The sequence below is a fragment of the Plasmodium chabaudi genome (genome assembly GCF_900002335.3).
Source record: "Plasmodium chabaudi chabaudi strain AS genome assembly, chromosome: 8".
NCBI lineage: Eukaryota > Apicomplexa > Aconoidasida > Haemosporida > Plasmodiidae > Plasmodium > Plasmodium chabaudi.
The window spans coordinates 660,553-686,087 of record NC_030108.2 but is presented as its reverse complement, the minus strand read 5'-3'; the positions used below and the strand labels follow the sequence as shown (position 1 = coordinate 686,087).

Genomic DNA, 25,535 nt, shown 5'->3' with positions numbered 1-25,535 from the left:
ATATATTTTAAAAAGTAATTCAAAACGCGCTTTTAAACGCAGGTGAGATCATTGAAAATGTATAAAAATATATATTATTTTGAAGTAAAGATTAAAAAATATAAGAATATAAAATATGTATGTATTCCAAATAAAAATAAATGGAAACAAATAACAAAATATAAGTATTTTATTCAAAATGTAAGCAAACTTATTCGAAACAAAATAAATTAAACATTCGCCACATTGTGGGAATAAAAAAATGACATAATACTTAAATGTGCCACTTATGTAAAATATATTTATGTATGTACATGCACAATATGTTTTAAATAAACCTTAACTATATTTTATTATATATGTACCCAAATTATACGTAATATTATATTGTGGTTTCCCTTTAATTTTATAAAAATTATAAAATAGGAAATAAACATGTAATAAAAATATGCATACTCAATTTTATTCATATATAAATAATTCGAAATATAAATTCAGCGATTTTTTTTTATTTTCATTACGCGCTTTTTATTAATTTCCTTTGTTATTGGAAATTTTTAATAAGTACAGACCCATACCATATATTATTAAATGTGAATATATTATGTGAATTGTGTTATATACCATAAATAGTCATATCCCAATTATACAACAATGCCCTACACTGATGGTAGGATATACTTACATATATCACAATAAAAAACAAGCTTGTAATTTTTATTCTCTTATATTTATACCAGCTTAAATATATGGCTAGCATCCTATTCATTATGAATATTTATTTTACGATCAAATTAACGAATTAGAACAAAAAAAAAAGTTAATTCATTAAAATTTATTATGTTTAAAAAAGGGAACAAAAAAAAGGTTTCAAAAAATGCAAAATCTATCACTACCTTGACATAGGTTATACTTTTTTTACACTTATGAAAATATATAAACACACAGTATGTGTATGCATATGTATACATGCTATTGGGAAGATAAAGTATTTAGCTTCCTCATTAAAGGGTCACTAAAATATATTAACAATGGCTATTTAAATTATTTAGGAAAATAAATAACTAAATTGTTTACTTATTTTGTATTATTTAATATTTGCTCATAAATCGGATGAAATCCTTATATTGTTACAAAACGGACTGAATAGGCAGACAAATCACATTTAAATATTTAAATATTTAAATATGTGCATGCTTATATTTTTTTTTCCGTGTCTGTGCAAGTCATAATAAATGAATATAATATAAACAACTTTATGCGGGATTGTTTTGAGAAAAATCTATCTACATATAAGGATTAAAAAGACAGTTTTTAATTGTATTTGTTAAAACTGTTTTTTTCCATAAGGGAATTGTAGAATGTTACTGTCTCATATATATAAAAATATATTTTTTTTTATAGCTTGTTAAATAGGTTGTATTTTTTTATAGCTTGCTAAAATAGGTTGTATTTTTTTATAGCTTGTTAAAATAGTTGTATTTTTTTATTCCTCATAATTATTTAATAGGCCTATATCGTCATTATAAAAAAGTTCAGCACATCCTTTTTTGTTTGCGTCTAAACATTTATCTACCCATTCACTATATACATCAATACATTCATCTAAATTTGTAATTTGACTAACATATTTTACTCCACATTTCAAACAATTCAGTTCTCCTATTCCTTTAGATCTATACCTATAAGGTTTATAATGAAAATAAAAAAGTTGTAAATATTATTGCTTGTTCAGAAAAAAAAAGTAACAATTATGTACAGTCATGTAAAAATGTAACCAATATATTAGGAATAAATGTATGGACATTTTTCATTTTTTTTTCTTTATTTTTATAATTTTTTCTTTACATTTTAATATCTACTGATTTTTTATAACTGCAAAAAGGGCAGTTAAACTGTTTGTCAAGTTTTAATGGTTTTTTTTTTCGTGGCTTTACTTTTTTAACTTTACTTCGAGCCATTTTTTTCCATCAAAATTTGTTTATTTTATGTATTTGTTTATAATTTAATACTTTTAAAATATTCTATATATAATATTTAATTTTATTATTTATTTGTAAATTTGGTTTAAATTAGAACTTACAATATATATAAATATGGTACATATTTTACACAATAATTTTTTAAAAAATGGATGAAAAATAAATAATTTCTCCAATGTTATATAAAATTGTATTTTGAAGTTAAATTAATAATACGTAAATAGCTTAATATAAGGAATCGAAAAAAATCCAAAAAATATGCCCAATAAATATATTACCCAATCTATATGTATATATAAACTAATTGGATATCCAACAATTTTTTAATTTACTTCATTTATTCGTTAATAGTATTTACAAAATGGGGGGAGAAAATAAAAAATTAAAGACGAAATATAAGAGAGGTATTAAAATTGTATAAAATATTGTTAAAATTAAAGATAGTAAATAATAATTTTTTTTTCTATATAAAAGAAATATAAAATTATATAATATGTACATAAATATTAACTTTATCCGATCTTATTTTGTTGTTTTTTTGTTCTTTCTTTTACTGTTTTTTTTATTTTACATTTTTTCCCCTATTTCCCATTCTTTCTGCTTTTTTAAATATAAAATAAATGTGAAATTATAATACCCATTTAGCTATTAAATAAAAAGTAAAATACACAATGTATATAATGAATATAATAATTTTCTTGTTTAAATAATAAGATCATTTTTTTCAAACAAAATATTTTTTGTATTTATAAATAATGTAAATATTTAAAGCGACGGCAAAAGTCGTATGCATTAATATGTGACACACAAGGGTATTAAATGCTTAGGAATCAATTTTATGGAAGTATAATCTACTAGCATTACAAACAAAGGCTATATATAAATGAATAATACTGTTTAAGTAAAAAAATTATGGAAAAAATACATACTCATATTATTATACGTATGGATACACACACATATATATGTATACATAAAAGGTATAAAATATAATTTCACAATGTTTCGCATATTTTTCTTTTCCTACATTTAAGATCATTTTTAATGTTGAAAAAAAAATGAAAAAGGGAAAATCAATTTAATGATATATGAAATGGTAAAATATTTCTTCTGGACATATATATGCACACAAAAGTGAAAAAGGTCTACGTTATTTTCATAATTTTTTTTTGAAATAAATAAAGTTAAATAAGTTTAATAAGAATATTTACACATTACTTTTGAAATATAAGCAAATACTTTTCTCTCTTTTTCGGTTAGTATATTTATTTGTATATACATTTTCTTATTATTAACAATATTCTATATCTTCATTTCTATCTTTAATTTATGTTTATATCTTTGTCTATTGCACACAACTTTTCAAATTAACAATTAAATATAAAAAAATAGTTATTCCTTTTTGGTGAAAGGTTATCAAATTATTTGTCTTACGTTTTCTTTCCCTTAAATGTGCTACGGCTTTTGTTCCCTTATCATTGTTATAGTACTTAAATTTTTTTATATATTATTAAATTGTTTAGAAAATAAAAAATTGGTAAATAGTTTATATGTCATGCATCGTTCATTGTTATATTGGAAGTAAAACACATTTTTAATGTTGAGCTTGGCTGGATCACAAATGGAATCCATTGATATTGTCAAATAGAATGCCAATCAATTTAAAATTAGATGAAAATCAAAATTCAATAGTCCATAATAGTGAAACTAGTAGCGGTGCCAAAAAAGTCACACCAGAGGGAAATAAAACACGTAGTGACGAAAGTGAAAAGAGTGAACAAAATGAAAAAGACATACTAATTGACAAAAATGAGTTTGACAAAGTAATAATAGATAATGAAGAAGGGAATGTAAAGATGCTAAGTAAAGATGTCGATGTTTCTTTAAGCCTAAGCATTAGTAGAGTGCCTGAATTAAGCCAAACCCCAAATGGAGCAATAAATAATTATACAGAAAATAACATCGAAAATAGTGAAACTAATTATGATTGCATTAGTACAATATGCGATGAAAAGGAATGCTCTTATAATGTCACTAACGAAATAAATGAAGTACTACCAAATTTGGAAAACGAAATTGGCGAACTAGAAAATATAGATAATACTGTAGAAAAATCAAATTATGTTCTAGAAAATGTTCGAAATGAAAATTTTGAACATAATTGTGATAAAGAAAAAGGTCTTGAAATATTTTCATTTATGAATACAGTTAATAATTTTAAAGCGGAAATAGAAAATGATAATAAAAATATTTTTGAAAGCATTAGTAAAAAAGGATTGTTATTTATATTAACGATACAGGAAGTATTTATAAATAAGACACAAGAAATATTATGTACAAAATGTTGTAGTGATATACATTGTATAGATAATATTAATCGAATTTTTAAAGACATTCTTAAATTGAAAATAGAAAAACAGACTAATGAAATATATATGGTTCGATTTTTAGAAAAAATAAAAAGGGATACTACACAAATGAACAAAATACTAAAAGACAAAATAAATGAACAAGATATTTTAATAAATAAATTAATTAAAGAAAAAGAATTTCTGAACAATACAATAAATAAATTAAAACAAAATTTAATATTAATAAAAAATGAAAATAATATTTCATCGTCAAATATTAAAATAAAAATACATAACCACTTTCTTATTTTCACTGATTATGTATACCAATTGTTACTAAAAATTTATTCTGAATTTTCAGAAAAAAATGATAAATTGGCTTGTCTAATTGACAAATTAAAATCGATCATGTTAGAAGATCGAGAACATTTTCCTAAAGTTGAAAAAAAAAAAAAAATACTCGGTCTTTTAGAAAATATGAACGAGTCAGGTAAAAATAAGAAAAAAAATGTTAGTAAAAATAGTAGTCACAATAGTAAGAAGAAGAAAATAGAAAAGAGCAAACGTAAAAGACATGCCCCCCAAAAATCAGATAGCGAATATACGAAGAATACCAGTTCAACCTCATTATTTAGTAAATCCAAATTATCAGCTTATTCTTCAAAAAATATGACTTGTTCAGAAAAAAATGGACATTCTGAAATTCTTGATTCAGATAGCTATGCTGAACAATTATCGAGCGAAATGTGTTTATCCGATTTAACAAATATGAATACAAAATTTTGGGGAATTAGGAAAAAAGAAAAAACGAAAAAAAAGAGTAATGACCATCATAATGATAGTAGTTTAGCTATTTGTAAAAATAAAAAGGAAAATAGCTACCTATTGAAAAAGAAAAAAAAAATAAAATCACGGCATTTTGGCTATAATGAAAAAGAACTTGATAAAAACATAAATTCAAAAAGTTTTAAAAGTAGACAAATTCGAAAGGAATTAAGTAAATATAAAAAATGTTATATAGAAGAAGTGAAAAGAAATAAAACCCTGAAATTTCTTCTAAAAAATAAGGTAACGACATAAAAAGTGTAGACACACTTAAATAAAATAGTAGCTTGCATAGTTCAATATATTTTTCTTGGAATTTGTTGAAATTTCATAGGATGAGGAAATGGAACAAGCAAAAAAAGGACATCGTAGTGAAATGGAGGCACAGCAAATAATGTATGAAGAAAATGAACAAGCTCAAATAAAAAAAATAAATGAAATGAAAATATTATTAGATAATTATAAACATAACAATGAACAGTTGGCAAATAGAAACAAAGAAATTAATGAACAGAATGGTGAATTAAAAAAAAAAATAGATATGTATGTATGTTCAGAAAAAATATTGAATACTAAATTAATAGACTTAAATATATTACTTACAAAAGAAAAAGAAATAAATAATAATTTATTATCCGAAAATATAAAATTAAAAAATATAATTCTTCAAATCAATAATAAGCATATTTATTATAACAAACAATTTGACAATCCTATGGAAAATTTTACAAATAATCACAATTTAAATTATATGAATAACAATGGAATGAATGATCCAAATATAAACAACTATCAAATGTTTTACAAAAATTATGTTGATACATATTTCAATGAAATCAACAAAAACTATTTAGACATGCCTAATGATATATGCACAAAATATCCAAGACAAAATATGGCGAATTGGATAGATTATGTGCATGAAAATAATGGCAATAGAGGTTTTACTTATAAATTAATGAATCAGAAATATAAAAATCGACATAAAAAAGATATAGACAGACATAGTTACGATCTAAACCATAGTTATGGAACTCTCAATAAACATAGTGATCACGAAGAATATTATAACACATCTTTAAAAAAAAAATATCACAAAAATGATTATAAGTTTGCTGATATTGGTTCGTCGTGTTATAGTGACAATTATATTGATGCGAAAAAAGTAGGAAGAAATTATAAATTCGAAAGGAAAGCCCAAAAGAAAGGCGAAAAAAAAGCTGAAAAAAAATTTGAAAATAAAAAAAAACGAAACAACGCATCATCAGAAAGTATAAATAAAAGTCCAGATCAAAGAGTCACAAACGAAATCAAAAAAGATCTTTTAAATTTCAACGAAACAAATTATAAAAATATGATAAAAAATATAACTAAAGAGAAAAATGAAATTGAAAAGATTAAAGAAGACGATTTATATTCTATATTTATGCAAAATTGGGGAGATTCAAATATATTAAGTAATGGAAATATAGAATCATTAAATTTAAGTTCTTCATTTTTAAATAATTTAAATAGTAGCGAAACATTTGTTCATGAAGAAATGAAAGACAGTGACTTTAAAAGTGAGATAGTTGCCAATAGTCCTACTGATCCATCTTCACAAAATAATAAAATTTCTACAAAAATAAATCAAGAACCAAATGTAAACCTACATTATAATAATCACCTAAACGATTCAGAATCAGTTATACTAAATAAAGAAGAAAAAAATATAGAACACCAAAATTGTCTACCCCCAGCAAGTTCACTTCTTAACCAACAAAATGATAAGAATTGTCAATTAGGTTTAGAAATGAATAATTCAAAAGACGTTATTCAATTTTCTGAAAATAAAAACTGTGATCTTGATAAGAATGAGAATATGCATACTAATTTGGCTGGTACAATTGTTAATAAAGAACATAATGATGAAACCGATATTTTAATCAACTATGAATGGTATAAAAAAAATAAAGAAAAATATATGCATATAAGTTTAAAAAATAAAATAGATAATTCAAATCAATCTGAAATAACAAGAAATGATGCGAAAAATGTTTTACTAGCCCCTACATTAAATAAAGATATTCCAAAAAATGAAACATTAAAGGTATGGAACAATAATGAGTTTAATTTTATAAATAATAAAAAAAGTATGGATACCCTTCATTGTAATAATAATTATTCTGGAAATATTTCCAAAAATTTAAACAGCATCAGTTTAAATAATAGTGGTGTTCATGAAATTTGTAAATCCTTAAATCAGGAGTGTGATAACCAAAACGACACATTTTTCCAGCCAATAAAGGTCGAAACAAATTTTGGGCCTAGAAAAGGTGCACTAAATGAAATCCAAGACATACTAAAAAATAAACCTCCTGAAATTTCTATACCCACCGAAACACAAATATTAGTTAGTCAAACTGTTAGCAGTCAAATACAAAATAAAAATACGATTTTATGTAATGATACAGTAAAATGTATATACACAAATAGTATTAATAATGTAGATAACCAATTATATGACAAAAATAAAATAGTCAACCATACTTATGTTAGTAATAACTCCACCCTTTTAAATGCACCAAACTTTGGAAATAACATTGTGACTGTATGTTCCCCTGAAAATTATAAAACTATTTCAAACAGTATCACACATTTAGATAGTACCAAATATATTGATCAAATAAAACAAGAGAATTTAAAACTTCACATAGAGCCCCTTCATGATTATCGACATCAAATGTATGCTAATAATTTAAGTGGAAATATTATCAACATTGAGGGTAGTAATAAAAATATGTCACCATCTTATATTTCAAATATAATAAGCGAATATAATAATGATAATAAAAATAATTATGCCTTATTAAAGGAAAATGAACAATATAATATAAATTCAATTGTCCAGACAAATAAAAATACAAAAAATAGGGGTGTCCTTAGCAGAATATTACGAAAAAAATAATTTTTATGTCTTTTCCCCTTAAACGGCACATTGAAATGTTCATTCCATTTAAAAAATTTTTTTTATTATTTCATATTAAATATAAATAATTTTAAGCCGAACAATGCAAAAATTGAAAAAAAAATAGTGTCAATCGGTGTAAAATTACAACATCGGAAATATAAGAAAAGAATAAATGGGCATATACTATTATATATTTATTTAAAATTAAAAAAGACAAATTATTTATACAAAAATAGTTTTCAAACTTTTTCCTACATTACAATATTTGTAATAGTTTGTTTTGAAAATTCCAAAAAATTCTGACTAAGCAATAATATATATGAATTGTTCATAATATATTTTTTTTGGACACTATTATTGCATTTCGCTACTTATAAATTAGTATATGAAAATTGTGTGTTATTCTTGATTTTTTATAAAATTATACAAAAATTAAAGACATGTTTAATTTATTAATACATAGGAGGTAAAATATTAGCGTAAGCATCACACAAAGCATAACAAAATGGAACAAAAAAATATGAAACAAAAAAAAATATGAAACAAAAAAAAACATAAAACAAAAAAAAAAACGTAAAACAAAACAAAAATCATACTATATTAATATGTATTATTTGTGTAACTATAATATTATGAACCTATTTAACATAATATATTTATAACTTTTTTTATGAATGCTTTGATATTAATATTTTAAATTCTTCATATAAATCTGCATTTGTTTCCCCAAATATTATTTGAGCTTTTTTCAATGTTTCTTCTCTTTTCTGTTGATGATTATTTAGTTTTTTTATGTTGCTTAAAAATTGATTAAACTGTTCATATGTTAATCTACTTCGTGCATTACGAAAAAATGCCTTTCCGTCTGTGTTTTTCTCAATCACGGGTCTACACAAAAGTGGGCAAGCAAAAGTAAGATGATAATAAATGTAGGAAAATAGGCAAAAATTAAAAAGATCAAGCCATATATTTTTTTTTTTTTTTTTTCATAAATTACGTATTTCCTAAATAAGGGGAATTAAAATTTCCATTGATAATACTATGGGCATCAGAGTTTACAATTTTGTTTATTAAGTTTTGGCATGTATCATCATTTCCGTTGATTTCAAGCATCGTTCGTGGGGCAGTTGTTTGAAGCATGTCATCAGCTGAGTAGTACTGCATAAAAAAACAAATAAGCATATCGACAAAAATAAGACTAACAAAAATAGTAATAATTATTTCATTATGTGCATCCAAACATTTATTGCATACCTTATGAGCATCTTCAACATCATGCTCCTCTTGAATCGAGTTAAGAACGGCTTTCTTTAGATTTTCCAATCTGTCTATATCTCGATTCAACTGAAAAAAAAAATAATAATAATTTTATAGCTTTCTTATACAATTGCGAACATTTTTGTTGACACAAATTTATATGGATATTGTTTTATGGTATTTACTTTTTTAATTGTAAAGATTAGTTGTTTATTTTCTTCGGATAATTGATTTCCTCTTTGAGTTGATTCAATTAGTTGTACTTCCAAATTGCTGTACTTTTTTTGGATAGACGATAACTAAAAAGGCGTAAGAAAAAGTAGTTACATGTATAGATAGTATTTATAGGGATGTGGACACATTTGTATTGACATATGGGTGTATGGAAGGTGGTATAAAATTGTTGTAGAGTATATAAGACAACCTGTTCAAGTTTTTCGGTAAGCTGTCCTTTTAAAGATCTAATTTCCGCTTCTTGTGATGTTACTCTTGTTTTATATGCATTGGTCACAATTTTAAACCCTAAAGCTAGCTGCTCTGAAAATTTATTATTTTAATTGATAGTGAAAAAAAAAGTATGTGCATATTAGTGGAGGGGATGATATAATAGTGTAAATAAATTTACATAATATATTTACAACAATTCACAGTATATATACTTACCATCTGCATCGGAAGGTAGCCAACTTAAATCGGTAGTTCCAGTGTTTGCCATCTTTAAATTTGATTTTTCAAATAATTGGAAAGCAAACACTTATACACAAAAAATATTAAAAAAAATTATAAAAATAATTATAAACTTTTGAATATAATAAAAAATTACATAAAAATGGAACCACAAAAAAAATTTAACAACATTTATACATATATATATTTATTGTTACTATAAAAAATTTTCAATATAACAAACTTATTCTACATATAGCAACATGCATATATATAATAAGGAAAAACGGAAGAATTTTTTTTTTTTATTTTAAATACTTTTATAAGGTAAAATATAGAATGTTTTAAAATAAATTTATTATATATTTCCTAAAAATCTATATAAATTTGTACATACATATATATAATGTATATATGCACGTATATATTATGTGGTAGTTCCTTATATAATTTGTCTAGACCGCACACAACAAAATTTTTTGATTTTGCATAAAAGAAAATATAATAAAAAAAAACAAATAAAATATGAAAGAAAATACGGAATGAAAAATATAAACAATGCGATTTATAAGCAAATGTGCACATAACTATTTATAATGATGGTATACAGAAAAGTAAAATAAAAAATTATATGTTATATATATATATATATATATATATATATATATATATATATATATATATATATATACTTACTAAACAAACAAATAAATGAATAAACAGAAGGAACATTAATTAAATATATTAAAATAAATAAAAATATATGATATATTGAATAATATAAAACAACTACATTGTTAAATTCCCACGAAAATTTAATATGCTTTACTAGTGCTTCCAAATATATAGAAAAGGTATAATATAAATTATGCCCATATATTATATGCATACATATATATTTATATAACTCCTATATGTATGCACGCATTATATTTTTAAATATTATAACAATTTTTATTAAAATAGAATTAATATAGAATATAAATAAAACAGAGCAGGGAGGAAAATATGTAATGCTAAAGAGATGGCAATTTTTGAAAAAAAATATGTCCACTTTAAAAAAAAGAAAATAACACCTTCATAATGTATTGTAAATAATAACATTTGATGAAAAGTGATACACCATTGGGTATGTACAACTAGCAGAAAAATAGGCGAACAAACAAATGTATGTTTAATTCCTTTTTGTATATATACCTTCATAAGTATAAGAGTTTAATATGGGCATGACTAATAATAAAAATATGCCAATCTATGTAAAATGTTTGTAGCTTACTTTTATTATGTTATAGTATGTGTGCACTTATTATGCACAATTTCTCTACATGTTTTTTGTCACAACCATGGTAATAATAATGAGAAGTATGCCCATAAATATAGTGCTTACTTTTAACTAGTTGGGCCTACTCCGTTTTTATTTGTGAAATGGTTATGTAATGCCTATATTTATATTCACTGTTAAAAACGTGAAGTGCTTTCTCCTTTTCTATAGAAAATATAAAATGACATAATGCCTACTTATAATTATGACAACCCAAAAATTTGACTTATTTTTTAAATAATCTTATTTATTGCTAAGTGAGAAAAGGATTAAAGATCGATTGGTTATAAATTATTCTTCTCAAAAATTGAACGAACTTATTATTAATTTTTTCTTATAAATATGAAAAATAGTTATATACACATATCTCTATAAGCATACCGTTACACAGGCAGTCTCAAAGGGTACCGCTTAAAATAGTAGGGAAAATAATTGTTCGAAATAACTTAAATAACTAAATATATATGAATAGAATAGTTGAAAATACAAACCGAGTTTATCATTATTATGCTGAAAAAAATAACTTTAAATAGTAACGCTTCCAATGATGTATTTGCAAATGTCATGGATTAAGTCTCCATAATTATGGAGCAAACTTTTACAAAATAAAAATCAGAAAGTCTAATTTATAAAAAAAATTTACATATTTTTTTTTTTTTTAAATTATGGCTAGCTATGTACAGGCAAAATATAACAAAATAAAATATATTTATTTTATTAGCTGAAGTATGAAATGTATGCATAAATTTGGTTCAATTTTTTTCTCTCAATCCCTTTAGATGGAATTTTTTAAGTAACGGGGTTCAATATAGTGTATTATTCTTAATTGGGAAAATAAATAAGAAATTTTTATTTTTATTCCAATATTTTTTTTTCTTTTTCCGTCACAAAATTCATAATCATTCTTAAACAAAAGTTTGAAAAACCATAATTAAAATATCAAAATAAATGGTATAAAAAAAGATGATAAGGTATATACTGTATTCTACATACAATAATGTTGTAGCCCATACATATGCATAAATATTTTTGTAAATATAGTAGCATATTCAACTGTGACTAACTTCATAATAAATTCCTACTTCCACACTATGAAATTAATTTAAAAAAATATGTTTAATGCTTTTCAAAATAGCATTTATAGTTTATTTTTTGTTCCTTAATTATGTTCACCTATTAAAAAAAAACAAAAGAGCATTCTATAATTTTCAGATCATGGATACAACAAATATAAAAAGTTTGAACGATGTTAAGGAGAAACTAAAATATAAAAAAGAAGCTTATTGTTTATTATTGAATAAATATAAAGTAAATGATATTTTAAAAAATAAATATGTCAAATTTTGGTTATTAAATATATATAAGTTCCCCTCGGTTTTAGTATATAATGAGTATAAAAATTTAACCGAAGATAGAGATGGCGAAAGTATATTAAAAGATATGTATAGCTATTTTGAAAAAAAAAAAAAAGGTGAAACATTACATGAACAGCTAGCTGATAATTATAAAGACCCTAGCATTTCATTAAATAATAATATCGTGGAAAATTCTGAGGATGATATATTTAGATTAGTTCCTTTGAACAACTATTTTAATAAAGTTGTAAAGGACCTATTTAATAATGAGGAAAGTATTTATGCTGATAATACAAACAATGAAAATAAAGACAAAGACATTCAATCGGAACATGCATCCCATTTAAACCTTAACAATACAGAAATAAATGATGACAAAAAAAAAAATAGTATAAAAAGAAAACGAAGTATATATGAAATGGATAATGATGATGAGCATAATATTTATGGTCTTAATGATGATAAGAAATATATAGATATGGAAAATATATACAAAAAAAATAAACTTGAATATGCTGAAGAATTATTTAATGAGATAAAAAAGAATGATATAAAAATAAAAGTAGCAACTTTAGATTTTGGATATGAAAATATGAACACGTCAGAAGTTTTAAGACAAATTTTCCCATCGATTAATGAAATAATACATAAATTTGAAATTATTGGACATATTGCACATTTAAATTTTTGTAATAAATTAGAAGATTGTAAAAAAATAATTGCAGAAGTTATTTTAGATAAAAATAAAAGCATCAAAACGGTTATTAATAAAAAGGATATACTAAATAATGTGCATAGGACATTTAATATTGAACTTTTAGCTGGAGAAAAAAATTATATTACGGAACTAAAGGAAAATAATATAAAAATTAAAGTAAATTATGAATTGATGTATTGGAATTCAAAATTAAAAAAAGAAAGAGATCGAATTTATAGCATTGTTCAAAATAATTCCATTATTATAGACGTTTTTGGTGGTGTAGGTATATTTAGTTTATTGCTAAGCTCAAAAAGTTGCTTATGCTTTTCTAATGATATTAATAAACATGCATATGATTATATGAATATAAATATAGATATTAATAAAAAAAAAAATATATTAACATATAATTTGGATGGAAGAAAATTTATTGAAAAAATGATTGATTTAGATATTTTCTCAATAAAAGATCCAGATATATTAACTATGTATATAGACGAACAAAACAAAAAAAATATATCCATGGATATCATAAATAGCAAAGATCATGCTCTTACAGCAAAGAAACAAAAAGAAAATAAAAATAATATTTATAGAAAAAAAAAACAACTAATTATGTCGGAAAATGAAAAAAATATTCCAGCACATTACGAACAGGACACTGCTAACTATACTTTGGATGTCGATACAAATATTCAAAATGAAAAATGTAACGTAGGCAATAGTAAAGAAGACCCAAATAAAAATACACATGAACAGGAGACCCAATTTAAAATCGACATAAATCTAAGCAATTACAATGATATACATGTATTAATGAATTTACCACAACTTGCTTTAGACTTTTTGGATGTCTTTAAAAAAATAAAAAAAAAAACGGAAAATGACAAAATAAGAAATATTTTCATTCATTGTTATTATTTTTCCAATCCCGAATCTTTTTATGAACATGCAGAAAAAAGTATTATGTCCCATTTTAAGAAATTACCCAAAGAAATGAAAGTTATAGAGGTAAGTACAAAACTAGTTACATTGCAACTACATTATTTATTTACATACAATTTTATATCGTAGTTTTAATTCACTATATTGCTATCTGTATTTTTCTTGTGGAAAATTATTTTCATATAAAAATAGTAACATAGTGTAGTTGTACAAATGTATACTCATATGATGTATCTTTATCAATTCATTTTTTATTTAGATACGTAAAGTAGCTCCAAACAAATTAATGTATGCTGTGGAATTCAATTTAAAGGAACTATTGGAGGAATAAACCGCTTATTTATATTTGCATCACACATATACACAAATATGCAAAAAAAAAAATATTGAAAAAAATTATGAACATACATAACAAATATGCCTTTTTTTCCACATATATAATTTGTACTTTACAATTTTTTTTATTTGCATTTTTATTTTTTTTGTATAATTTGTCAAAAACATGATAATTCACCACATTTTGGATATAGACGTTTTATATAAATAATTTTTAACAACCATATATTAATTTATATTTTGTATGAGATTAATAATTTCCACAATTCCAGTGAAAATTGTGAAATAATATATTTTCCAAATTTATTAAAATAAAATAATGTAATAAAAAATATGAACAACTAGCCATTTTAACAAACATCTAGCTAAAAGTGGCATTTTGGCTTTATAAGAAAAAAGAAATAAATTTATTCTAAAACAATGAAAACATATTATATAATAAAAAGTTAACAATTCTAATTTACAGAAAAGTAATGTTTCGATATATATGGTTATTATACTTTTTAGCTTGGAAAACCATTTATATAAATTCGATAAAGCATATTGAATGTTGTTTTCCACAAATTTTTTTAAATACATTTAGACTAATTACTTTTGTATGCTATATGTGGAAAATTAAAAAAAAAAAAAAAAAAATAAAATTATAATAATATTTTATGGAATCCATTTTTTTTTTTCATAAAGTTTGTTATTTATTAGTTCGTAATTATTCATAAAAAAATACTTAACTACAAATTTGAAATTATAATTAATTGAATAACAATAGTTTTTTTTATTATAATTGGTTCATTATATTATAGTAAATTCGTACAGTGCGTGCTACTATTTATATTAAACAAAATGAATAATGTATGTTGGTTATATAATTACATTTCCATAAAAAACATATATTTGTAATAAATATAAAGAAATGTATTTTCCAACATTAATATATCGTTATTCGCTTAAAAACAAGTTTATACTTGTTACAAAAATGTTTGATATTAATATAATTTTTGTTCTTTAAATAATATATGTATTATTGTGATTAAGTAAAAATCCGAATAGTATTATATATTATTAAATAAAATAATTATAATCATCATGTTTTATAATTATTTTTTGTAAATTTGGGAAAATGCCCAGTTCGACATTTGAATGATTTATAAAAATGCATAAAATAATATATATATATATATATATATTTTTATAGATTACAATTAATACATATAATTAGTTTATTTTGTGAATATTTTTTTGCAGTGCGTTTGTGTATTTTCATACCATGTAATAAGTAAGTTTATTTGTTATTATTAAATTTACTTATTAATAAACTGACTATATTTACGTTTCCGCTTTAATGTATAGCATCATATATTTATTAGTCTAATTATAATTTAACACATTTAAAATAAAACATAAATTGCTGAAAAATATTCACTAAGAATAAACTACATATGCAAACGCAGAAACACAAATATATATATGTATATGTCTATTTGTCGCAAAATCATTCATGGACATTACAACGTTAAAAGTAAATTAATACAATGGAAAAGATGAGGAAGAGAAAAATTGGACACATGATGAAGAAGCTCGAATATCATATGATATCACATATTTTATTTGGCTTTCATTTGAGATTATTTTTAAATACAGTTTATAATAAGCCATGGGAATGGGATAAATATCATATATATTTTTGTATCCTTATCACATATGTAACTATTATAGTTTCATTTGCTATTAGAATTTATTTTTCATTTCATAAATTAGATTTAAAGAAATATCCTGCTGATAAAATTGTAGCACCACAGCCAATCAAGACTACTAAAAATGTTCATCCATATGCTGCTTTCGAGCGTCTGGATTTAGTTAATATGAGGATTCTCAATTTGGTCTATGGAGCCGCTTTTGTTGTAATTATACAAAATATAATAGATAACTACTTCCATATAAAATTTTATCAGCATTATTATCCATACTTTATAATTTTTTTTTATTAACAGGCACCTTGGAAATTAGTCATATTGGTACTTATGGCCTTTTCTAATTTATCAGTATGCAGTAAGTGAATAACCTGCGATATATATGTGAATGCGTGAATGTGTGAATGCGTGAATGTGTGAATGTGTGAATGTGGGAATGTGTGAATGTGTTTTATACCCCTCCAACTATTTCACACTTTTTTTTTTTTTTTTTTTTTTTTAAAGTGCTTATTTCACTGTTTAGTAAGAAGGGAAATGACAACGAAGAAAGTATCACTGTAATAAAAATATACTCAATCTTTTTGAAAGTAATCTGCAGATTTCTTTTATGGTTAATGGGAATAAATAGAATAGAAAATGAGTATTTATGTGATAATGAATGGCCCAAAAATATAGTATCAAATCATGTATCAGCTTTAGACCCAATTTATTTTATTCAAGAACATGCGTGTAGTTTTGTTGCAAAAAGATCAACACGCAATGATTTTTTTGTTGGGCTAAGTATTAGAGTTTTAAGATGTGTGTGTGTACATAGAGAAACACCCGAAGATAGAAAAACAGCATTGGATAATATACGAGAAAGACAATTAGCTGTTAATAAAAAAAATTCGAATTATCCATCATTTGTTATTTTCTCAGAAGGTACTACAACTAATGGTAGACAAATTATAGCACAGAAAAAAGGCGCATTTAATGCATTACTTCCAGTAACCCCAGTTTTGCTTGTATACAAGTACGACTTTTTAAACCCAGCATATGATAGCATACCATATGATTGGTGGATTTTCTTAATGATTTGCACTGTAAGAAAAAAATATTTTAATAAATGATTATTCATATTTCAATATATTTTTATAGTGTGCTTGTGTAAAATGCCCATTTATATGTTTCATCGTCCTGTATTTGCCTTCATTCTTCATTGATTTCTTCACCTTTTCCACCTCTTCAGTACCAGTCAATCAGCCTAAAGGCATACTGGCTTCCCAAGGTGCATCCACCAAGCAAAGAGAAATACCCAAATTTAACGACAGAAGAACGAATAGATATGTTTCATGATGAAGTATCAAAAATTATGTTTCAAAGCATGAAAAAATACAATGCTAGGGCACCTCAAGATTTAGATGATTATAACGATTGGCCAGGATCTTTACGAATGAAACATCATTTTTATAAAACTGCTTTAGGGTCATTATCGGAGGCATATTTCAAAAACGAAAGTAAACCATGCAGAGGTTCCTGAAATCTTCATGCATATATGTTTTTAGTATAAAAATTATATAAAAAATTATACATTATAATTTTTATTCCGTTTGAACGATTGTTTTTCAAGTATCATTTTTGATTTTGCTACAAATAATTTTATTATTTTTATTCATAGTATGTACATTATATACAATAATAATTCTATGAATAATATTTTTTTTTTAATTGTTTTATATACAATTTTGATTGTCATAACTAATTATAACTTCTTTTATTTAGTTAAATTAAAACCAATTAAAAATTTGAAAATAAGCAAAAGAGATAATGCTATAAAAATACGCATTTTATATTTGTCTATATCAACTGAAAATAATTGTATGTTTTAAATTTTGCATATTTTTATAGTTATATATATGGAAACATTTTCTTAAATTTTACCTTTTCACATACTCACGATATTTATTTTTTTGGAGAAATATTTTTATGTAACTATAGCAGCCATACTCCTTGTTGGTGTGGGCATTGGCCACGAGGACAAAAAGTGTGCGCCCCCTCATAAAGGAAAATAGAAGTTATCAACAAAACGAAATGTACAATAAATATATTTAATACACATATGCATAATTATTATTTATGATAAAAAAATTATAAACCGTTGTAACGAATTGGGTATATATTTTCCCCCCATTTTAAATTAAATTTTAATATAAAAAAGTTAACCGGTTGTGGAGCAGGAAATTTTTAAATAGCATGACTTGTTCATAAAATAATTAATTTGTAGCTGACTTGTTCATAAAATAATTAATTTACAGCTGACTGTTCATAATTTTAACTATCTTAATTTTCCTTTTAAGTTTTTCCTCCATTTAAAAAAAATTAGTGTAAAAAAAATCGAAAAGTACAACATGTTACACAAAAAATTTACAATGTAAAATTAAGGACCAAATAAATGTGTGTAAAAGAACTCATAAAATTAAGCTTATTGGAAAATTGATGAGCAATGAATTTTCTTTTTTTTTTCACAAATTTACAATAACATTGAGAAAAAACGTAAAATTTAACATATTTTTTAAGTAACATATATAGGAGAGCCAAATATATTTTGTTAGGTATAATATAATTATATTATGTGCAAATATATTATATACACATTTTTAAGAAACATTCAATTTATAAAGGAAAAAAAATATATACATTATATATTACAATTGTTTTATTTAATCCGAATTTTCGTATATTTTTATTTTTATAATTTATTTTGTAAAATTTTATCACCTTTTCATATGTCATAATTTAATTATTTGATAAAATTACACCATTTTAATACAAATTGATTTTTATTAAAATTATTTATAATTAATTTGGACACCATATACAATGACACATTTTTTTTATCTAACTATTAATATGTTATTTTTGATAAAACAAAAAACGTATATGTGTGCACATTTCTTAGGCGGTATATAATTTTAAATGCCTTTTTTTTTATTACTTATTTATTTTATTTTTTTTGATTTCTTTAAATTTGTTCACCATTTTGTCTATGTATAAAGATGTTGTTTTATTAATTAATGTGTGTAATTGTAAATATGATATTTTATAATATTATAAAAGGTTAAAAAAAATTGTTGAATTAAATTATAATATAATTTGTGTTGTAACCCATTGATTTGCTAAATTGGCAAATGTAGATAAAGAAAAAAGATAGATACAATGAAGTAACATCCTAATAGTATAGTTACTTCAATGATTTAACTTGATTTATCTTTTTTTTGTTTCTTTTTCGTTATTTTTTTTTCTATTTCATATTTAAGAAAAATGGAAAAGGAAATACTCCTGTCTTTAGCCCATAATGCTAATGCACAGATAAAAAATGAAATAACCGAATTAGACGATGAAATAATTTTTTTAAACACCAAATTAGGAATAGATAAAGATAATACCATATCCAACATTGTAAAAGAAAGATGTAATAAAAGGAAAGAAAAAAAATCGGAAGAATTAAATAATTTTTTTTTTAAATATATAATGTTTTTGTTATCTAACAAAAGTAATGACAATATAAGCGACATAGATGGAAACCATTTTTATAACATGATCCAAAAAAATGCAGAAAATGGCGGAGAAAAAGTTAGAGAAAAAAACGACTTACTAACGAACCAACATATATCTAATACAAAACGAGACGAGAATTTTTTAAAATGTATGTATGAAAAAAAGGATGATCTTGAACAAATTTTAGAACTAATTAAATTGAACGATCTCGAAAATTTAAGTGATAAAAAGTCGCAAGATATATTTTCAAACTTAATGTTAAAATTGAAAAATATGGATAGTGTTAAAAATGAAAATATTTTAAATGTTGAAGATGTAGATAAAGAAATTAATGAGTTAAATATATCTGAAAATTTGAAACAAAAACTTTTGAAATATTTATTTGAAAGTATTAACGACCCAAATGGCAAAACCTATGATTTGTCTACTGCACCATCAACAGTTTCATTAGTCGACACAACTAGCGAAAAAGAAAGTGATTCAGAATGGTTTACAAAATATAATAATATGGGAATAAAATTGAATGAATTCTTTAAAAATAATGAGCCCACATTTAATACCTCTTATACTAATAGAAGTGAATTATATGGAAAAAATAATAATACTCATAACATTTCTTACAACAGAAAATCACCATCTTTTGGTTCTATTTTTTTAAAAAAAGGTAGCCATAATATATTATTAAATAAATTTAATGCAAGTAGAAAAAGTTTTAGTGAGTCACGTCAAAATGGAAATAAATCATGTTTAACCAATGAAGCATTAATGAGAAAAAAAAAAAAAAAAAATGTCAAAATATTTAATGATCAATTCACAAGTTTGCCAAACCAAACAAAAGAAAAAACTATTAACATGTCTGATAGTGAAAGCTTGATAAAAATGAATAAGTGTGAAAATAATTTAAATTATAATAATAAGTCAAGTACTTTGAATAAAGAGGGCTCTACAGGGGATGGAAATAAAAACAACAAAAATAGATTTTCAAAAGGGAATGACAAAAATGATGATCCTAAAAAGGTGAACGAAGATATGCCCTCATCTTTTTCATCCTCTTCATCAGAATCAAATTCGATACGAAAATTTTCAGAAGATCAAAAAACTGTTGGATTTAAAAAATTATGTTTAAAAATTAATGAAGAAGGTAAAGGATATTTTACTGTTAGTAAAAAAAAAGGAAAAAATTGTTCGAAGTATATTTACGATTTTGAGATTGTGTATGAGAATGGTGAAGTACCAAAACAAAATGAATGTAAAGAAAATATGAACGAAAAAGATGAAAAGAAAAATATATTTCATCTATCTTTTCTTACAAATGGAAAAAAGGTTTATAAAGTTAATAATTTGCATATGGAAGATTTGAAAATTACAAACAATGGAAAGAATGGCAAAATAAATATAGCCCTTTGTCAAAACAAAAAAGGAGTGTCCACTCCCTTAGATAGTAAAAAGGAAAACGAAGATAAAGATAACCTTTCAGAGAGTGATACACAAAATGATGGGAATACAAATGGATGGAATAAATATGAGGTGAAAAGAATAGGAAGTAGATATAGACAAAGAAAAAAATTATATTCGCAAAAAAGAGAGGACAGTAATGAGTTTAGAGAAACAAATAAAATTCGAGGATTATATATACATATGTTAGATCGACAAAATCAATTAGAAGTCGAAAAAGAGTTTTATAAAAAAGAATATGATAAATTACAAGAGGATATAAAAAATAATACAGCACCAATAAATGAATATTTAAAAGAAGAAAAGTTAAAACATTTTGAAAGAGAAAAATTATTTTATAAAAAAGAAAAACAATTTATAAAAAAAAAAAATTTATTAAAAAAAAAAATGTTAGAAATAGAAAACCAATTAGAAATAGTAGAAAAAAAGCTAGCTATGGAAAAAGAGAAAAATGAAAATTTATGTTTAAAAATACAAGATGAAAAATATGAAATTGAAAAAAGAGAAAGTGTAAATGAATCGAAAATAAAAAATTTAAATTTAGAGCTCGAGAAATTAAATAAATCTATATTATTAGAACAAAAAGAAAAAGATGATTTACTAAACAAATTAAATATTTTAAAGGATGAAGATATTGAATATGGAAATTTTAGAAAAAACGTTTTAGACAAGGTTAATAAAACAAATAGTGATATAAAATATTTGGCAGAAATATTAGAGGTACTAACTAAAGAGTTAGAAAAAAAAAATCATTTACAAAATTTAAATGAAAAAAAAATTAAAGAATTAGAAGAAAATTCACAAAAAACGGAAAATCTATTAAGAATAACAAAAGATAAATTACTTTTAGAAAAAAAAAAAAAAAAAAATTTATTCAAAGAAATTACACATCTAAACAAAAAAAACAAAGACTTAGGAAAATGTATTAAAGATCTAATGTTTAGACAAAATTCTGAAATAAATTTTAAAAAAAATGAAATGAATCTAACTGGTTTCTCATCTGATTATGAACAAAATCAAAACAAAAAAAGTACTTTACTTTATGATAGTACATCAAAAACAAATGTAAGTCTTGACAATGATAATTATAATACTATGCTTCATTATAAAATCAAATATAATTGTAATAAGAAAAAAAACAATTCTAAAAATGGATACTTGAATAGTTCAAAAGATGAACATTATCCTTCCAGTGATAAAGATGGTACAATTGTATCTGATAACTCTTCTTTATTTTTGTTTAATCCAAATACAAAAAATAAAATTTCATATAGTGACTTGATAGAAAGTATGGATGATTTATCTGATGTTGTTACTCCGGCTTTAAAACATAATATTGTTTGTAACTTTAAAGCAAGATAAAAATTGGAAAGTCGAAAGGACATTATTCAGCTTGCTAATTTTAGTAGAATCACCATGCTTTCCTTTATTCACTTAGATGTGAGCATTTGTAATGTTTGTTTTTGTAATTTTTTTGTCATTTTTTGTCATTTTTTTTGTCTTTTTTTGTCATTTTTTGTCATTTTTTTCTGACATTTTTTGCCTGCCCATCGTGCACGAAACTTAACAAATTTTGCTGGGTGTCGACAAACAGCCATATAGCAAAAATATGAAAAGCGATTTTGGAATATAAAATAAATTGCACCACTTGGGAAGAAGAGTAAAAATATCGAAGACTTGATCCCATGTGTATCTAAAGGAATGTAGAAAAATTCCTGAACTATGATAAGTGGAATTATTTAAATTTTTAAAAAAATAATTATTTAGATTTTCTTCATTATCTATATTATTTAAATTTATAGTATCATCATATAGCCAATTAAATGAGGTATTCAAAAAAGGAACAAGTGGATAGTATGAATATTTTTCTATATTTTTACTTTCTTCATTTGGTTGATTTTCAAAATGTAACTTCTCTGTTTTTGTCATGTATTCCTTTTCAACATTTGGATTATAATGTGAATCATTTGATATAGGAAAAGACAAGCTTTTTAGATGTGTTCTAATTTGATGGGTTCTTCCAGTCATTGGTTGGCATAATAGAAGCGACTCGTTAAGTTGGTTATTATATGACAAAAACATAAATTTTGTTACACTAGGTTTTATAGAATATTGATTAGCAATTTGATAATTTTCTTTATTATATTTTGTAAAAACATATTTTAATAATTTTTTATCTTCGCAATACATATATCCAAAATCTATAACAAAATATTTATGATACATTTCAAAATCATCATCCATTTGTTTTATATTTTGATCATCTTCAAATTTTGACATATCAAAAATGTCTTCTGCATATTTATTATTTTTCTTTATAGAATTAATTAAGTTTTTTAAATCTGTTTCTTTATTATCAACATTTTTATCATCATTTTTTTTATATTTATTACGATATAAAAATATATCATTTTTAAATGAACCTACTGGATCACCATTAAACTGATATATATCATTATTTTTTATTCCATTATTATTACAATATTCTTCATATAAATTATTTATTTCATCATCTTCATTAAAATTGTTGTTATCACTTTGTAAAATTTTATTTTCGTTAATCAACTTTTTAATTAAATTCCGAAAATCACCTTCCACACGTGTTATATAAGATTTTGTTATTTTATTATTGCACACATATTCAGAAAATAATGTCGAAAATTTTTTATTTTTTCCAAATAATACAATTCCTGATGTTAATTTATCTAACCTATGTAATGTATAAATATAGGAATCATCTTTTTCATTTTGTTCCGATTTATTTGGTTTACCATCCATTTCTTTGTCTTCCTCTTTAATAAATTTTTTATTATTACATAAATTGGTAGAGCATTCTCCATTTTCAAGTGGCACAATTTTTTCATTCGTCAAAATGTTCGATTCGAGATTTGTCCCCACTTCATTATTAAGTAGTACCGATTCACTTGTTACATTGGTGAGCTCTGTTTTATTTTCATTATGATTTGTAGCTAGCTTTTTATTAAAATTGCCTGAATCGTTCAGGTAACTTTGTCCATTATTATAATTTTTTCTTTTTTTTTTTCGTTTTTCGCTATTTCCCTCATTTATTTCGTCATGGTTATCGCTATTTAAAATTTGTCTTGATTTAAATTTTGATTTTTCTTTGCTTTCCTTCCAGTGTGTATATATTGTATCCAAAACATGAAAATTATTTTTTTTTAAATTAAGATCGATTTTAACAACATCGTCTGTTTCATTGTCATTTTTATTTTCAGTTTCGTTTTTTCCAGATTGGCTAATATAATTTTGTAAAATTCTTAGAAGAGAATTATATTGATAGGATCCAACTGGATGAGTAGGCATACTAGCCACTTTGTTTACACAAATAAAATTTTCATCTTCATACAAAATTATTATTTTATTATATAAAACTGGTTTTTCAAATAGCAATAATTTATGTTCAATAAAATCATTACTTTTAATTATATAATCATTAGTTATATTTTTATTATTCACTTTTATATATCCTTTTTTTATTGACTCTAAAAAGTAGTCTGTATTGTATGCACAAAATTCAGAAGCTAAAACATCCACTATGTTTTTTCCAAACCATCTTTTTTTTGAAAATAATTTATATGTATAAACATATGGAGACACAAATCTTAATTTATTTTTTATAAAATATTTGGGTTTAAACTTTTTATCCACAACATTTAATCCACTCGTCTTATCTACAACAATCTTCATAATTTTAAATGATTGACAAATTTTTATTAATATAAATATTATTATCAGCAGTAAACTAAAGAAACGCATTATCAACTTTTTATTTTATCCCGTCATATGGTGGGTTGTTATCATACTTTCTTTCCTGTTTTCGTTCTCTATGCTTGGATTTTTTCTTTTATTCTCAGCATGCGATACTGTTTTCACATACTACTGTGAAAGAATTTCCAAGGGGCTTAAATATAATCACATATATGTATGTATATTAAAGGATTAGTCTTGTATTTTGAAACAAAACTGTGATCGATAAATATGCGATATATAGAGAAAGAAAATGTAGAAATGTTTACAAAACTTTCTATCAAAAAATATGACTTATTTTTTTGGTGAATATTTTGGCAGTTAAATCGAATTTCCAGAATATACATATAATTTTATTTACTTATTTATTTTTTAAAACTTCACCATTGCATATATTTATTTACTCTCGTAAATATTCTA

The 25,535-nt window shown here is 23.3% G+C and overlaps 7 protein-coding genes across 7 annotated transcripts; 4 read left to right on the top strand and 3 right to left on the bottom strand.

Moving 5' to 3' along the window:
- Positions 1–1,465: 1,465 nt before the first annotated feature.
- PCHAS_0815900 (transcription elongation factor 1, putative) lies at positions 1,466–1,940 on the bottom strand (the record flags this gene model as incomplete). The annotated part of the gene is made up of 2 exons (XM_016797869.1): positions 1,466–1,661; positions 1,828–1,940. The coding sequence occupies 2 exons, from the start codon at positions 1,938–1,940 to the stop codon at positions 1,466–1,468; spliced, it is 309 nt and encodes a 102-aa protein (XP_016653780.1).
- Positions 1,941–3,610: 1,670 nt separating this feature from the next.
- Positions 3,611–8,084, top strand: PCHAS_0815800 (conserved Plasmodium protein, unknown function; the record flags this gene model as incomplete). Its single annotated transcript, XM_016797868.1, has 2 exons — positions 3,611–5,380; positions 5,472–8,084. 2 exons carry the CDS (start codon positions 3,611–3,613, stop codon positions 8,082–8,084), a joined length of 4,383 nt encoding a protein of 1,460 aa, XP_016653779.1.
- A 671-nt stretch (positions 8,085–8,755) lies between these two features.
- Positions 8,756–10,059, bottom strand: PCHAS_0815700 (conserved protein, unknown function; the record flags this gene model as incomplete). Its single annotated transcript, XM_739831.2, has 6 exons — positions 8,756–8,975; positions 9,085–9,245; positions 9,342–9,431; positions 9,530–9,643; positions 9,769–9,881; positions 10,008–10,059. 6 exons carry the CDS (start codon positions 10,057–10,059, stop codon positions 8,756–8,758), a joined length of 750 nt encoding a protein of 249 aa, XP_744924.1.
- A 2,391-nt stretch (positions 10,060–12,450) lies between these two features.
- Positions 12,451–14,662, top strand: PCHAS_0815600 (met-10+ like protein, putative; the record flags this gene model as incomplete). Its single annotated transcript, XM_016797867.1, has 2 exons — positions 12,451–14,397; positions 14,591–14,662. The coding sequence occupies 2 exons, from the start codon at positions 12,451–12,453 to the stop codon at positions 14,660–14,662; spliced, it is 2,019 nt and encodes a 672-aa protein (XP_016653778.1).
- Positions 14,663–16,196: 1,534 nt separating this feature from the next.
- PCHAS_0815500 (phospholipid or glycerol acyltransferase, putative) lies at positions 16,197–17,874 on the top strand (the record flags this gene model as incomplete). Its single annotated transcript, XM_016797866.1, has 4 exons — positions 16,197–16,565; positions 16,656–16,713; positions 16,860–17,437; positions 17,584–17,874. The coding sequence occupies 4 exons, from the start codon at positions 16,197–16,199 to the stop codon at positions 17,872–17,874; spliced, it is 1,296 nt and encodes a 431-aa protein (XP_016653777.1).
- A 1,781-nt stretch (positions 17,875–19,655) lies between these two features.
- Positions 19,656–22,709, top strand: PCHAS_0815400 (conserved Plasmodium protein, unknown function; the record flags this gene model as incomplete). The annotated part of the gene is made up of 1 exon (XM_016797865.1): positions 19,656–22,709. The coding sequence occupies one exon, from the start codon at positions 19,656–19,658 to the stop codon at positions 22,707–22,709; it is 3,054 nt and encodes a 1,017-aa protein (XP_016653776.1).
- Positions 22,710–22,910: 201 nt separating this feature from the next.
- PCHAS_0815300 (pseudouridylate synthase, putative) lies at positions 22,911–25,124 on the bottom strand (the record flags this gene model as incomplete). Its single annotated transcript, XM_016797864.1, has 1 exon — positions 22,911–25,124. One exon carries the CDS (start codon positions 25,122–25,124, stop codon positions 22,911–22,913), a length of 2,214 nt encoding a protein of 737 aa, XP_016653775.1.
- Between the last annotated feature and the right edge of the window lie 411 nt (positions 25,125–25,535).